At 35.5% G+C, this 17,425-nt stretch overlaps 1 protein-coding gene across 1 annotated transcript; it reads right to left on the bottom strand.

The window, feature by feature from the left end:
* Nucleotides 1-306: 306 nt before the first annotated feature.
* On the bottom strand, nt 307-12,334 carry LOC121993147 (isocitrate dehydrogenase [NADP]-like). Its single transcript, XM_042547826.1, has 15 exons — nt 11,941-12,334; nt 11,823-11,866; nt 11,631-11,740; nt 11,021-11,058; nt 9,325-9,402; nt 8,517-8,570; nt 8,328-8,429; nt 8,129-8,217; nt 7,951-8,054; nt 5,882-5,950; nt 5,690-5,805; nt 1,674-1,708; nt 1,456-1,598; nt 1,170-1,292; nt 307-688 (listed from the first exon to the last, which is right to left on the bottom strand). The coding sequence occupies exons 1-15, from the start codon at nt 12,203-12,205 to the stop codon at nt 595-597; spliced, it is 1,464 nt and encodes a 487-aa protein (XP_042403760.1). The 5' UTR covers nt 12,206-12,334; the 3' UTR covers nt 307-594.
* Between the last annotated feature and the right edge of the window lie 5,091 nt (nt 12,335-17,425).

The following is a 17,425-nucleotide window of genomic DNA, read 5'->3' as shown; positions in this document are numbered from 1 at the left end:
TGATAAAGAAAAGTAATCAAAAAGGTATAATGAGAAAAACATTAAAAAAAAAAAAGATAAATAACAAAGTAATGATAAATTCGAAAATCTGGATATAGCTTTTGGTAAATTGCCAAAAATAAACCTTGAACTAGCAGCAAGAACTAAAATTGTTAAACAAATGCAGTGAATTGAAGCAATATAGGTAACGAACTTAAAAACTGATCCAACGCTTTTTAATGACCACTCGAGTGGTCTCAACACAATATTTTCTTTTAAACATTATAATCAGTCACGGTATACTGGCAGATAAATAGCGCATAAGAATAAAGATAGAAACGTGACCAAAACAATAAATAAATGGATAAAATAAAGTTATAAATCACATTCTGAAGTAGGATTCATCAGTTGAGAGAGTCGAAAGACAAATGTTAATTAACACTTTTAGGAGTTACGTAGACACAGATTGAATGCCCATACAAAGAACATCTTGTCTCCCACATTGAACCTGATGTTTGGTCGAAGGTGGCCAACTTGATCCTTTCAAATTTGACATGTCAAACTCTAACCTTTAGGAAACAGTGCTGATGCTGTTTGGCCAATTGCAAAACTACACTAAACGCTTGATGCTGTTTGGATCTTATCTTTGAGATTTTGAGCAACAGCATCAATGAATTCTTCAGTGTTCAAATAGAGATCCCTTGACACTCTGCGTAAAGAACAACCAGATACAATCCAACAGTTTGACAAATCATTGTAGGAAAAAAGCAAATGTAACTTATGTTCATTAAGGTAGTATGGCTCCTAAAATGATGAGAGAAGGAATAAAAGGGATGCCAAAAGGTTAGATGCATAAAGTTGAATTTGTGATCGTTATCTAAAGGTTTACTATCTATTGCTAATCAACATATTCAAAAATTGGGATAAAAATATATAACTCGGCGGCAGGAATTGACCTCTTTACAAATAATGTTAAAACTTTAAAAAATTTAATAATTTTTCAAATAATATAATTTAATTAGTTAAAGATATTAAATAATCTTAGACATTATAAATTATTTTTTAAAAGAGGTATAATTATTATTTTATTTCATTAAATCTCATAATGATCCAAATGATCACAAATTGTCATAACTAGTTCTTGGCTTCATGTAAAATGGGAAATTGTAGTGAATATAGCTTGAGCTTACTTGGGACCATGGATAAGAAGTGCAAGATCCTTCGTCATTTTACCAAGTTCCACTGTTTCAATGCATGCAGACTCAAGCTTCTGGACAAAGTCTAGTAGTTTTTCATGTTTATCGAGTTTCGCTCTGCAGCAAAAGAATGGTCGAAGACATCAATAATAGTCTTGGCAAAATTACAATGAACGTATAACAGAGGTGTGATGGAAATGGGTGTCCCAGACCACTTAAAGAAGTTGGAAGGCATTTTGTAATAATTTGTTAAAATGTAATTTTAAAAAACTGCAACTACCTGTGCTCAAGGCCACGTGTCCATGCGAATATAGATGCAATACTATTAGTACTAGTCTCTTGTCCTTTCTGATATAGCCTGAAATGTCGAGTCACAGTTCCATGTGCTGCTTCAGCCTCCAATGTTTTCCCTTCAGATGACAACTGCAGAAAGTTTTGAGGAGGCTCATTATCAGAGAAAAACCAAGACCAAAGAAGCACAATTGACTATGTCATTACCAGTACAGAAGACATCAAACCCAGAGAACCAAATCCTGCATCACCGAAATAGTTGAAGCATCAATTATAGCACTCAGGAAAGTTGGGGATCAGCTTGAGGTTAATCTTTCAAAAACTGCTGAAATATAAGTTCTGAAGTAAAAAAAATGCATGATTTTTTAAAGATCATGGAATGGAGAAAGAAGTTGGTAAGGTCTAAGAAGATAGAGAGTCCGAAGGTACACGTAGAAAGAGTTGATGGTGATGTGAGGAAATAAAAAAAGATTATTAGTTTAAAGAAGGTATGTTTCAATGATTTAGATATAAACTAGCAACGTTTAAAGAACTGGGAAAGGATATATACTAGAATCCTAAAGATAACTAAATGCAGAGATTTAGGCACACTAAATCCTTTACATTTTATGCTTTACCAAGTCTATATGTTGGCAATAATCGGCAAAATATTTTATAAATTTTAGCATAAAAGAACTATCATAGCATCCTCATGAGAGATTTTATCCCGGGCGATGCGCGTGCACGCGGGTGCCTGTCTACATGGGAGGCGCCTCCAATCCCATGCAGAGAGGTGCCCACACACGTCACGCACATGCATCACCTGGTAGAAGTACAATCAAATGTGTCTGATACATTTTCGATTTACTTTATTGTCTCAGTAGATGACATGGAAGAAATATCGCCTTCCTCTGACTATAGCCTAGTAAATTCTTTCTTATATCCTTCGTACTCGCATAACTCAGAACCAACCGATGATGTGCCTTTAGATGATTTAGAAGAATTATGGGAAAATTTATTCAGGTATAAATTTAATGCTCAAACAACTTAACACTAAAACTACAGAAGAATTTAACTGTCCTCATGATTGGATACTAAAAACAAGTACTGATAACATCCCTTGTTTTTTTTTTTAGTTATTATCCATCTTTAGACGAGAGAGGCATATGTAAGATCTATAGGAAACAAGCCTATAACTTATGCCTCCAGCAACTCTTTTTCATTGAAATACCCATAAGTCAGTTATCAAGGGTAGCACTCGGAACTTTTTATTAGAAACTCGAGTCTCTGTGTTAGAAACTCGTCTTAATCAACTGGAAACCGACCTTGCTACCATAGAAAAGACATTAAATGGACTCCTTACACCCAACACTTTCATAGATTTCTAATAAAGGTAAAGGCTTGCAACTTTCCATTACTCCACTAGATACTAATCTAGTTTTTATCAAAGCCTCTAGTATATGTAACACAGGTAAAACACTAGACATTAGAGTCAAATGTCTTGTTAATATCCATAGACATGAATTCACATTGCATGCCTTTTTAGACAATGGGGATACTAACTCCACAATAGATGAAATCACACTGCTTTCAATATTACCAAAAACCCTCATCAAAACGACCTCTCAACCATTAATTAGCACTCAATTTGATGGTCAACAATTAGTATGCACACAATTCGTTACTAATATACATTTACGATTTTCTGATAACTGTGGCACATACAAGACACCCCTTCCACTCTCTAAACTCTGGATTAAACCCTTATTACATCCTAATATACACTTGATCTTAAGCCTAAATTTCCTTAACGCCTGACAAAGCTTTCCTTCTAACCAAGGATTATACTCTTTTCTTCTCCTCGCCTATAGTAACAACCATAGTCTCAGACTATCCATCTATTGTTCATCCCTTAACTACCAAATCACTCCTTGAAGCTAGGCCTCCTGACAATATTAATAGTTCTTGATGCTCTACTAAACATGCCTGTAAACAGTCAAGTGAGCCAACAACATCTCTTAATAACCCAAGTCAAACTTGTGCTCTAGCCCTTTCTGACTATCAAGATCAGGGAAACTAGAATTACTTGGCTGGTCAAGACCTATATCTGATCTTGATGACACCGGGATCCCACCTAATTTAATACTCCCAAAACAGTTACTTCAAATAATAAACACTCATAAACTTGATTTAGACTCCATCATTTTTAGATTAAAAAAGCTAGAAATTATTGGAGACAATCTTACTAAATATTGGGTCTGAGACAAAGTCTATCAATAATTAACTCAAATCTCACAATTAAAGCTGATTTAAGATATACAAATTGGGAAATTAAAGAATATAAAATGCATATCAATCAACTACTAACTTTAGGAGTCATTCAAAGGTCCACATATAGACACCGAAGTCTAGCTTTCATAGTTAATAAAGGAGCATAACAGAAACCTAATCAATCTAGAATGGTATTTAACTACAAGAGACTTAATGATAACTGCCAAGAAGATGGTTATAAAATTCCTAACAAGGACCAACACTTAAATAAAATTCAAAACTCTAAATGGTACTCTAAATTTGACATGAAATCAGGATTTTGGTAAGTCAAAATGCATCCTAAGTCCATTAAATGGACAATCTTTTATTGCCCTGAAGAATATTTCGAGTGGCTTGTTATGCCTTTTGGTCTTAAGGTAGCCCCTTAAATTTTTCAAAAGAAAATGGATGACATTTTTCGAGATGTTTCTCTTTGCACTTGTGTTTATATAGGTGATATTTAGTTTTCTCCAAAACTAAACAAGAACATCTCCAAAACTAAACAAGAACATTATGCTCATCATCATATTATTTTTAACCTATTCGAAAAACATGGTCTTATTATTTCTCGAAAGAAAATGACAATAGCAACTACCCATATTGATTTCCTAGGAGCTGAGACAGGCAGGGACAAATAACCCTTCAACCTCGTATTTCTGCTAAAATCCTTGCTTTTCCTGATAAAATGGAGGATACTAAAACTCTAAGAGCTTTCTATTTCAATAGGACAGAAAAATTATGTCTATTTTTATATTATGTTTTTGAAAATCTCGATATCCTCTGGAACGGAGATTTTAATATGTTCTATAAAGTCTGGAATAATCATACTGAAGTTTGGGCAAAAATATGTAATTCCTAAATTACTATCTATATCAACTTCAATGAGTCCAATAACGGCTTTATCATTATCAGAAAATCTTGAGTCGTAAAGGACTAAAAATACTTTAACTCCTATGCTAGTAAGTCCTCTTAGGCCAAACATAATTAGTCCTAAATGGATATAATTATGTTTTCATTGCAAAAGTATTCGTGATGATTCTTCAGTCATAAATGTGAATCATTCTTCACCTCCGTCTAGTAGATGAAGTGGTTGTGTCCTGTGATGTCTATAGTGCTATGGAAAAGGATAATAGTCCTTGATTTTATATTCTTCTTGGATTTAGGATATTTAATTATTTATTAGAAAACGTGTCTAGATTTTGTTCAATATCTATAAGCTCTTCTAATTGATAAGTAGCAATATTTGTCGATGATCTCAAGGTATCATAGGTAAATTTTTATTTGGTTGTCGTAAAGTTTATGATGGTCCAGAAAAACTATCAGTTTGTGTTCTTGTTCGTAGATCCATTAGAAGGGGGGTCTTGGGTCTTGTATGTAAGAAACTTATAGGTAGTAGGTGACTATCTGGTAATTGCTTTTCCTAAAGAAAGTTTACCAATGTCCTTATTTAGGTTTTCTAGGGTTCTTTTAGATCGTTTGTGTGGTTGTTTTTATAAATATGGTTTTCAAGGGTAAGGAATTGAGTTTCTAATACCGTAAGCTATAATGTAAAGAAGTAGTACTAATATGGTGTTATTTTGTTGTACTAGTATTTGGTCTCCTTGGCTTACTAGTGCAGAGTTACTGCAACCGACCAGTGTCTTTGGTTATAAATATATATATATATATATATATATATATATATATATATATATATATATGCGCGCGCGCGCATATGTATATACACTAAATATGATATCAGCATTGGTACAAGTATAATACGAAAATTAAACTTGACATAATAGGAGTCAATTAAAAGACCAGGGATGTGCTAGTGATAAAGTAGTGCAATGGCAAAATAAAAGCCAAGTAGGTGAAGATGACATCAAAGAATTAGGATTCATAACTTATTGATTGTTGTAGTAGTATAAGGATGTTACAATAAAAAGAACTACCTTGTGCAAGAAAATCGCTCTGGACATCTCCATCATAGTTTTTGCATGCCCACACATAACCACCATCACTTTTCACTGCATAAGCTACCATATCGTCAATCAGCCTGTGCTCATACCTGACAGAAGGAACACCAATACTTGCTTGCAATTGTTTTAGGAAATAAGCAAAAAGGACTTAATAGAGATGCCAACCATATTGACTGTTCTTCAAACTTGCTCTTCCATTTTTCCTCATATACTGCTTGAAATATGTCCTTAAACCTACAATTCCAACATGATTCCAGATAACTTCCATGTCTAAGCTTCCTTAAACACGATGCATGAGGTGCATTGAACATTCAAGCTCTGAAATATAGATATGATTTTTGACCAAGTCTCACAAAACGGAGACAAACAACTTGAAAGAATACACAAACAATAAGCAAATTCATTGTGATTTGATAACAATAAATTGCAGTGATTAACATCTGAAATGAGCTGCTCTTAGGTATCATGGTGGGAATCTATTAAGACATAAATTTTCAAGGTGATAAGCCTCATCTTCAAGCAACTAACATAATCAATTTTGAAACAAGAAGTCAATTGTGTGCTGATGGTCAAAATATTGCAAACAAGGAAATTAATTTCCAGAAGAGTTATTTGGTAGGTTCTCCTTTAGGAGAATAGTTCTTTAAAGAAAGTTTCAAAGTTAGTAATTGTCTAATTTAGGACTGTAGGAAACTTTTGGTAGGAGTTTAAGTTAATGGTATTCATTTCCTAATTTGTAATTGGGTTTTAACTGAATCCTTTTAGAAAAAGGGTTATTTATTTTCTGATTTGTTTTTAGTTGATCTCAATTCTGTATGGTTCGAGTCTTTAAAAGGACTTTATTCCTCTTGTGTAAACCAATTTTAGCTAATAATATTGCTCAGCCAATTTTAGTTCCCTGTCTGCTATACTTGTCCCTCGTGCCAAATCAATTTTGTCCAATTCTATAACAATTTGGGTTAAATTTTCATGCTACAGCGATTTGATACCAAAGCATTCTTTTGTTGCGTCGATTTGTTATCAGAATTGAATTTGTTCCGCATACACACACTTGTCAATCTGTCATATCTAGATCTGACTCCTTGCTTTTGTCCACCCAGTGTTTATAGACGGTTATCGCAATACAACTACCCTGGTAACTTTGGCAATTGTATCATATTTCTTAATACCATTCTACCTGAAACCTTACAACTAATTCAAGCATGAATTGTAAGAAACATAACCAGTGACAACAGATAAAGAAGAAGAAAACTTGCTGAGGATTAGGAAGAGGTTACTTAGTCCAGAGTACTAGAAGATGATTATGAAAGCCTAAGATAATCTGGTGAGTAACAATAAAATGCAGGCAATTGAGTTGTCAGCAGATCATTAAATATCAAAACGAATACCATTGTAAACCAAATATCATAATAAATACCACAACATCCCACAAAATCAAACTTATATTGTAAATGGAAGTAAGTGAGCAAGCAAAAAATAGTTTAGTCAAATCACTGGTGCCTATTTAAGGAATCAAGGTCCTCTTTTTAATTAGATACTAACAAATATTTTAATAGTATATCTCTTCAAGAAGGGAAAAGTAATAGAAAATACTTTTCTACTGCTTGGTTCAAAGCTTTCTATCCCCTGCCAATAGCTTAGTTTCTAGCATTGCTTTCCTTTTCTTTCATTATGAACCGCCATGGTGATATGCCCACCAAGATACCTAACAGTTAACTAAGGCATGCCCAGATTAAGGCCTTTGTCTAGGATGCACTTGAGAACTGAGGCATCTGGATCATGCCTCCTCTGGACCATGTGTTTAGGCAAGTATGGATAGCACTCAGTTGCATGTAATACATTAGCAACTAATTTTGCTAAGTTGTGGCAAAAAATTATCTGACTTGTATACTAAGCTTGAATTGGTTTAATTACACAATTGCTTGCTTATTGTATGCTCCAATCTGGTAAACCATCATAATACTATGTTTCAATACTTGGTTTCATCTATCCCCTCCCTCTACCCCTGTCTGACATCTGACATTACTATTGTTCACCAGTGAAAAATTTAGAAACAGCTGTTTTGGACACTTGGAAGTTGGATCTACACCTGTGTTGTATAATCATACCCAACTCTGAGTTAATACATACATTGCACTCCGAGTTAATATATATAACCCACACAGATCCACTTTACTCTCGAATAAAAAGCATAAAGATGCTGATAACGTGACAAGTAAATGAGACATAAGTACCTGCCATCATATTTCTTCAATATGGTATTTTTGGTACTCAAGTAAAGTGGCCATCTTTTTGCAAGTGCCATGGACATTGATGACTCAGCAAAAGCTCGAATAGACTGATAAGACATTCAAATTTTAATCCTCTAGAATAACTTGATAAAATTTGCTATACAAGGACAAGATGGCAAACCTCATCAACATTATACATAGATAATGCAATACCGGTTCCTTTAAACTCATAAACATCTAATTCTGTAGGTGCACCTCCATCTTCAGGGACTAATTTACCGAAAGTAAACTAATCATGTCAGATCCGCTCAATCAAGCAGGGATATGTATCAAAGAGAAAACAATTAAAAAGTTAACCTGCGTTAAGTATTGGGGCTCACCAAAAACCATTTTAAGCTTCCCAGGACCTTTAACAATCATGTCAGTTGCTCGATACTGATCTCCAAATGCATGCCTACCTATACATATAGGTTTCTTCCAACCTAAATGTGCATGCAAAATTCCATAAAAGCTCACATTTGCAAGACACTTAAAAGAGTTTGGATGAAGAGTGAATAGAAGATTCTTACCAGGAACTATGCGTGGTATGTTTTGGCAAAGAATTGGCTCCCGAAAGACGGTTCCTATAGTAAATTAGATTACCAATGAACTAATTGCTCTAACAGAACTAAGGCAGATTTACTGCAAGAAGAGACATGCAAGAGGAATATCCACTATACGGTTGTTAAAGTCAATATGAATATCAAAAGTCAAGAAACCTAAGTATCTGCATTATATAGTATTGAACCAGCAGGACCAATGGGATAAGTGGTCACCATATTCATTCCCTTCTCATAACTTAAGCTTTTGAGATGTTTTGATACACCAAGTGGTCACCTAGTCAAACCAAATAAGCATCACTGAAATGTTACAACCTTATGTTACAATGGAAGCTAACATTGTCCCAAAGGAACAAGTTAGATGCATGAGACAAATAAACAAGGAATTGAAGTCAAGCAAATGCCTTTAAAAGATCAATTGATTTTTAAGTTTGAGTAGATCTATAGTATTATAGGGGCACAAGTAGCAATACACAAATGTCAATTCATGTATTTGCTAACTTCCCATTAAAACAAGGAGAATGATTCATGAAATAGATCAAGATCTCCCACAACAAAGTTCCGGAGCGAAAAAAACATGCTAGGAAAGAAGCACAGTTGTCTGAACAAGAGAGGAAGTTCTGTTTGGAGAAGTTGTTACTAATTTAGCATCTAGTAAATTGGTTGAAGAAAAATTTAGAAACAAACTACAATGCTTCAACCAAACCTACAAGCTGGGCAAGAGAAAATAATCAAAGCATAACAACGTAATTAAGAAAAGGAAGATTTATAAGCAAACCATTTAAAATATTCCTTATAGTCCCATTGGGGCTTCTCCACATGGATTTGAGATTAAACTCCTTAACTCTGGCCTCATCTGCCATTCAAAAGAGAAGGTAACAAATTTAATGAAAACAGTTTAAAAAGGCATTGATGTCTATAAATATATGAGGAAGAATATAAACAATGAGACATACAATGGATCCAACAAAATTTACTTCAAGTAGCTAAGAATGAGAGAAAAACAAATAGCAACCATAACAATAAAATCATAGTGGAAATTAAATACTTACTTTCTGTATGGCATGTCTAGACAAGATAATTGAGTACTTAGTGTCCCCTACTCAAGTTGTGCATTTTTCATTTTTTCTTATTTTAATCAGAAGAAAATTTAATTGGCTTAAATAGACTTTTTAACATGGGCATAGTTTAGATAGCCAAATCAGGATGCCAAATATTGGTCTGTACAATTCAATGGGTGAAATATTAGGGTGGGGTGATAATTAAGTTCTTTGAGTCAATTCACAAATTCTCCATTTTGTGCCAATTTAACAAACAATCTAGTCTTAGAAGGTATACAAAGGGAAAACTTCAAAACTAAGGGTAGACCAAGGCAACTAAAGCTTTGGCATTGCCAAATCCATAAATATCATACAAACTTAGAATGCCTAGTTGACTAGCAATTAATCAGCAATCTTACTATGTGAGCACATGATACTGTTATTTTAAGATTTTCAAATTTTAATGTTAGAATTTAGTTTTATTGAATTATAAAAATATATGATAACAGTATAATTGGACTTAGAATCAAATGCCTTGTTTTATGCAGGCAACCAGTTAGCACCTTGATCAATAAGAGACCATCACATTTTTGGCTTAAGTTGTGTTTTTTTAATAACTCTAGTCACAATTGTTATGTTATTTAAGTAAATAACTCAATAAAAAAATTTATTCTTTGAACATTTCAGAAGTTGGAATTCAGTTTACATGAAAATAGGTATCCCATACTGCATTCCGGTAACTAAAATAGCCATGAGTAACCCATCAGTTTTATGGTGTTATAAAAATATGAAAAGAATAAATCATTTTGTTGTCTCCTAAAACAGCAAATAACATGTTTAATCAAAGTTCAATAATGATTCTCAGTCCCCTGTGGACATGGTGAAGAATTACAGTGCAACCTTCCAACTTGTATTTTAAAAAGTGTGACAACCCCCTAATGCTTTAAATATCTTAGCAGCAGTCTTTTAAGAAACCGCATTGGACTAGTGAGTTCAACAACAAACAGTTTGGTTAAATAATGAACTGGTCTAGCATGGTGAAGAACTGATCAAAAAATTATACAAATCTGTCAAAACAAAAGTCCCATATGACACCAAGCCAGTTTCCCCAGATTTCCATTTTTGATAATTTCTGGAAAACTTATAGTCAATCTGGATGAACCAAATAGTGTAGTGAAAACGTAGAGACAAACTTCAATCAGTTCACTCACGGTCCGGCTTAAAGACACAGATTGATTACCAGGTGCTGGTTTTTGAATAAATTTGCAGCGTAAACAAGTATGAAGGTATATGTTTCAAAAATCAAATTGTTATTCTGATGAAAAAGTACACAAATTTAATTATATTAAGGCTAGAAAACTGAAGCAAAAATCACTTCATGCAAAAACAGAATACATATTTCATAAGGCTGGGTAGTGGAAGGCATTGGCATACCAGGCGTTATTGTTGCACACTTCACTGCAACGTTGTGCCTGCATATTTCAGGGAAAAGTTTTTATTGTTCACAGCTAGATGGAAAAAATGCTAAATAACCGTACATCAGGACAAATGAACAGCATATCCCTAAACAATAATTTAAACACAGAGTCTAGATGGTTTTCAGTCAATGTGCAGGGTTTCAAATCTGTGTATGATGGCATTGTTGGAGGCCATTTAAACTTATCGCTCCTACTTATAGCTATGACCCGGAATAGGAATAGTCTCATGTTCAATGTGGAGTGAAGACATCTCGAGGTGTCAAGGCCAGAAAAGAATAATAACATCGTGGAATATGTGTCCAGTTAGTTTTAAGTGGATGATAGATAGACAAACACCTTGGAAAATTAGAGCAAATTTCTTAAAGTAGCTGCTATTTGTCAACAGGTTATTCAGACATAGTCATAATATCATAAATTGCTTCAAAACCATCTAATGGGAGGGGAGACCAAAGGTATCAATACAGTTGTGAAGTGACCTACAGAGCACTCTGCATCAAAAAATCTATATATCCGCTTGCCAGAGTGGGCAAGTGCTTCAAGAAACAGAAGTGCTGATTGTAGGTTACCTCAGTGTAGCTTCAGCACTTTCTACGGTGACCCTGTCATCAGTGGCGTCACGGTTCGGAAGACCCAGATCGAAGTACTTGATGTCCAATTCGAGGTATGGAAATATAAGCTGCATCAAAGGAAGAAAACAGCTAGAACGTAAGAAAGATAACGACAAAGAGACATATATCAGGGAAACAAAAATTCGTCACCTTTTCTTTAATCATCCTCCAGATGACCCTAGTCATCTCATCACCTGAAGATCACGATCGACTTTTCACTGGTTTGCACCAACAATGAAAAAGAAGAAGAAGAAGAAGAAGGGGTCACCATCCATCTCGACGATCGGATTGTGAACTTTGATGCGTTCGGCGGAGGACATGGAAGCGAAACAGCGCAAGGAATAAGCAGTACGAATCGCGAGGGAACCACCATTGGTGGGTCGCCTCCGACGCAAGAGGCGGACTGTCACTGTACGGTTCGTTAAGGCTGCAGAAAATAGCGTCGAGCAGGAGGAAGGGGAAGAGGAAGATGAGGAGATAGTGGAGAAAGACGAAGACGACATGGCGACTGCGGTGAGGAGGAACCGCCGCATGAGAAGGCGGGGCGATCTGGTTGTCACCGTGACGAGTAGGGTTCGTTTCGACTGAACGTTGACGACGGCGAAGTGTTGCCAAAGGCAGGGTGTTCAAGGGTAACACAGCCGAGCCAAACCGCACGTAAAATAAATCAAGCCGATTATTTAATCTTGGCTTGATTATCGTCGATGAGTTTGAGTTTGGGTTATGCTTTGGCTTTATTCGTTTAACTTTCAATTTTAAATTTGATTCATTTATATGTTGTTAAAATTTTTATTTAAATTTATTTAATTATTTAAAAATTTTACTTATCATTATAATTTAAATTTATTTATTTATTTTAAAAAAATATTTATTTAACCGATTAATAAGAATTTTATTAATAAATACAATTCATAACTTAACAAATATTTAAATTTATTTATTTAATTTAACGAGTTATTTAAATTTATTAATTTAATTAATATAAAAAAAATATTAAGTTGAATATTAAATTTATTCACAGCATTTATGATTTTAATTTACCTCAAAGAAAAATTTTGTCTCCACCGTCAAAATTTATATATTTTTAAATCTACCCTTGAAAGTTTTCCAACTACAGGCAGCTGAATAAGTGTTATTGCATTTAGTCTTACGCAATTTTACTGATCTTTAACTTTAAAAAGAAAGTATTTTAAAGGGTATCTACTTAATATTCATGTTATATTAATTATAAAATTATAATTATTATAAAATAGGTAACCATTATGATTTCATAATTGTTATAACGTGCCTACTTAGTTCATAAATTAGACGAGATATAAAAGAGATAATTGTTGATTGTAAATAAATTTTATATTAAAAATATATAGAAAAAATCATAAATTTATAAGGGAAAGATATCTTCATTCGTATGAGATATTTTAGATAGAGCTCATGCGTAAAACAATAAGGACTTAGGCTCAAAGTGGATAATATTATGTTATTGTGGAGATAACTAAATTCCTTTTGATCTTAACAATTGGTATCAGAGTCTTAACTGCCAGAAGGTCTACCGTCGACTGTGCACAAGAGTTATAATTTAATTGGACTATGTGAGTAAAATATTGACCTCAAACAAAGAAAATGAGGGCTCCCGTATCCAAGTCAAGAGGATCATACACTAAGTAGGAAGTCCTACTAGGTCGGGTGGACCGAGGGCCATGAAGACCTGGTAAGTTAAGGATTGGACGTGAGAAGTATGTGGTCTTTCATTTGAGAGGAAGATTGTTAGGTTTTTATAACTTTACAAATAAAGCCCAACATTGAAAATACATAGAAAAGAACATAGATTTATAGGAGAAAGATATCTTCATTAGTATGAGGTCTTTTAGGTAAAGTTCAAAAACAAAACCATGAGAGTTTAGGCTCAAAGTGAATAATATCATGTCATTATGAAAATATCTAAAAGTCAAACACAACTTAATAATTTTTCTTGGGGACTAAATTAAGGGGAGCATCATCTTTAATTTGCTCAATTGATTTATTTATGCTCAATTTATGTCTTTATGGCTAAATTGGTTTATTTATGCTCAATTTACATACTCATGCTACATTTTCTTATATTTTACTTAACTTTGAATTTTATTATCATAATAAAAAAGGAAAAGATTATTGGTGCAAAAAACACCAGACGATCGAACCTAAGTTTTGATTATGATAAAAGGTTCAAAGTTAAGGTTTCTTGTTGTCTAACAAGGTTGACTGAGTTTGCATAAAAGTCCTAAGTGATCTTAGGCAAAAGAAAGTCCTACTTGATACTAGGAAGGTGGAAAGTCATAACTGCGATTAGGCAAGTGGAAAGTCCTAACTGCGATTAGGCAACGAAGTCCGGGTGACTGGGCGAAGTCTTGGTGGGTCGAGGACTTTGGGTAAAATCCTAGAGTTGAGGACTCTAAGTGAAAATCTTGGGAGTCGCGGACACCAGGTGAAAGACTAGACGGGTCGTGGATCGGACTTTCAGCATGAAATCCTGAAGTCTCGAACGCTGAACAAAAGTTCAAACGATCTGGAGGATCGGTCTAGCAAAAGGTAATTTTTCCTCAGAGGAGTAGATGAGAACGTGTTCCCCATTGAGGGAACAGTACGCATCGGTTCTACCTAGGATTTTTGAAAAATCCAAAAGTCAGAACCGGACAGTCCAGAGACTATTAAATAGTTTTATTATTCATATTTGTACTAACTTTATTTTGTAGGGATGTTTGATATTTTGGACTAACGTATCTTGCAGAGAGTGAAAAACACATTTCAAGCTCGGGTGAACAATGTTCAAGGTACCTCCAAGGCGGTTGGAGGCACCTCAAGTGGCTTGGCTGAAGGCCCACATGGAGAGGCGCGAAGGTGCCTTCCATGCGCATAAATGTACCTTGGAGACCGGTTGGAAGGTGCCTTCCATGAGCTTGAAGGCGCCTTTAAAGGGATAAACTTCACAGATTGCGAAAGTTTTCAAGACCGAAGTTGCGAGGATAAGTTTCACAGCTGGAGGCACCTTCCATAGGGTTGAAAGTGCCTTTAGCCGTCCATAAAAGGTTGGTTCAAGCATATGCAAGAATACAACTTGAATTTGAGATACTTCTCCTGCGCGCTGCTCCAAAGACGATCCGACGAAGCCATAACGCTGTTCCGACGACCAAAAGCTCTACTTTTAGAATTCTAAGTTGTCAGTGTAATTTTAATTATTGTAATTAAATTATTGTACTTGTAATTCTCTGATTTATTAGTGAATTATTCAAAGTAAATACTATACGAGTGTGAGTCTTGGAGTAGAAGTCATCACAGACTCTGAACCAAGTAAAATCAACTCGTGCCATTGTTTTCTTTACTTACTCTTATTCTGCTGCGTTTTACTCAATTGTTTTTAAACAAAAGTGAAAGTCGTGAGTGTTATTCATCCCCCCTCTAACACGTCTCAATTATACAATTGGTATTAAAATCCGGACTGTCATAAGGTTTAACCGTCAACTGTGCACAAGAACTATAGTTTAATTGAACCATATGAGTAGAATATTGACCTCAAACAAAGAAAGTGGAGGTTCCTGTGTCCGAATCAAGAGGACCAGACATCAGGCAGGAAGTCCTAGTTGCTGCTAGGTAAGGAAGTCCTAGCAGGTCGGGTGGACCAAGGGATAGGAAGACCTGATGAGTCAAGGACTGGACGTGGGAAGTTTATGGTCATTCGTTTGAAGGGGAGATTGTTAGGTTACAACGTTGCAAACAAAGTCTCACATTGAAAATACATGAAAAAGATCATAGATTTATAAGGTAAAAATATCTTCATTAGTCTGAGACATTTTGGATAGAGCCCAAGAGTAAAACTATGAGGGTTTAGGTTTAAAGTGTACAATATCATGTCATTGTGGAGATATATAAATTTCTGTTGGTCCTAACAATAATTATATGGATTTGAACTAAGAATGGTAATGGGTTGGGTTTAAATCCGGACCCGTATTAAATTTATCCTATTCGGAGCGAGTTTAAACTCAGTCAAATGGGTTACGGGGCGAGTCTAAATTCGTTGATCGAATTTAGAAGTGAGTTCGAAGAAGATATGGGTTTCAATAAAGCCGCCCTGTAACCCTAAATAATAATATTATATATAATAATATTTATATTTTATATTTATATTATGTAATATAAAATATACAATAATAATAACTTATTATTGAGTTGTATCTTTCTTTTAAAAAAAAGGTAGATCCGCTACCTTAGCAGCCCCCTTAGTGTCGGTCCCACTGATATGGAGGGAGGTTCATGCAGGTACACAGGCCATAGGCGCATGGCGGGATAAACCCCAGGTCGTCAGTTCCTGAAAATCGACCCCTGGCTATTACGCCAGAGATACCATGCGCCCATCGTCTGCGCTACGTCCTGGGGGCTGTATCTTTCTTTTAAGTTTAGAGGGTTGGTAGATCCAACTCGCTATGGACCCGTCAATTTTTTAGTGGGGTTGAGATGGAATGAATTAAAAAATTAGATGAGACAGGTCCGCATCCGCATTTGGATCTATTTTTTTTCTAATATGATAAATTCTAAAATAGATTAAATCCGATCTAAACCCACCACGTCATCCCCTAATTTGAACTCGGCATCTTTTGATGAAAAATTTAAGTTTGACATACCTTTCGTTATTTGGAAAAAATGACGCCTTTTTATTTTTGGCCTTAAAAAAATACAGCTAAAACAAATTAAAACTCACTTAAATTTAAGAAAATTTATTTTTCACTTTCTACATTTTAATGGTTGAATTGTAGTTAAAAAATATGATAATCTTCATCCGAGCCTTTTTCAGAACTATCATATATGTATCTGATCCTGTCCGGAAACTGAGTCAGACAGAGGCTGTCTGTGCTGTCGCCGGTGTTGACGGAAAGTCGTTGAGACGCCTGGTTGACCTGGTACCTCCTGGAAAGGTTCCCACGGGTGGATGACGGGGGTTGATAACAGGGACGACGAGACGAGGGCTCTGTACACACTCAAACAAGTCACCCTCACGTTAGAGACCACGAACCAGGGAAAAAGTCCCAGGGTTAGGCCCTCCGACGCTCAAGTCAGGTACTTTTTCCCCAGAAGCACAGTGAAAGGACGAAAAGTAAAAGACGAGTGCAAAAAGACCTATATAACCAAGACTGATGATTTTGGTAGTCGACTGATAGGCGGGATTTTCTAACCCATGACCTATATAATCAAGACTTGGGAACTCGGTTGAGGTTGACGAAATAGACTTGGTTAAAACCTATTAGAGTCTCTCAAGCCCTCGTGTGATCGGTGTGCTTGTATTCAAGTGTTTATGGTGAGGTTGCTCCACCGATAAGGAGCTTGAGCTAGCCGGAGGTTTTTCGGGGAGTCATCCACCGACGGATCGGGATCGTCCACCTTACGGACAGCCGTGGAGTAAGAGCCCTAATCTCCGAATCACGTTAAATGATCGTGTCGCTTGGTTTGTATTTCTTGTCTTGTATTTAGATTAGCTTTCTACTTGTTTGTTTGTATTTCCGCTGCGTAACTAATAAGTGTAGGAGGAAGCGATCGATTTGGATGAGATGCTATTCACCCCCCCCCCCCTCTAGCGGACGTCAAGGTCCCAACAAGTGGTATCAGAGCTAGGTGAGCTCTTGTTGGACTAATCACCAAGAGAGCGGCTAGAGGAAGAAGATGGAGTCGGAGGGACCTCTCGGATGAGACATCCGAATCCCACCTCCATACGAGCGCGAGGACTTCGA

The sequence above is a fragment of the Zingiber officinale genome, chromosome 6B (assembly GCF_018446385.1).
Source record: "Zingiber officinale cultivar Zhangliang chromosome 6B, Zo_v1.1, whole genome shotgun sequence".
Taxonomy (NCBI): Eukaryota; Viridiplantae; Streptophyta; class Magnoliopsida; order Zingiberales; family Zingiberaceae; genus Zingiber; species Zingiber officinale.
Note: the sequence above shows the minus strand (reverse complement) of the source record. Positions and strands in the feature narration are given on the sequence as shown.

What these genes read in the sequence shown, in the direction of transcription:
- LOC121993147 (XM_042547826.1), bottom strand. Translation starts at nt 12,205, where the DNA reads ATGCGGCGGTTCCTCCTCACCGCAGTCGCCATGTCGTCTTCGTCTTTC. An exon ending in TCCGATCGTCGAGATGGATG is followed by an intron (nt 11,867 to 11,940) that starts GTGACCCCTTCT and finishes CGTGATCTTCAG; the next exon opens with GTGATGAGATGACTAGGGTC. An exon ending in TTGAAGAAATATGATGGCAG is followed by an intron (nt 5,951 to 7,950) that starts GTACTTATGTCT and finishes TTGGAATTGTAG; the next exon opens with GTTTAAGGACATATTTCAAG.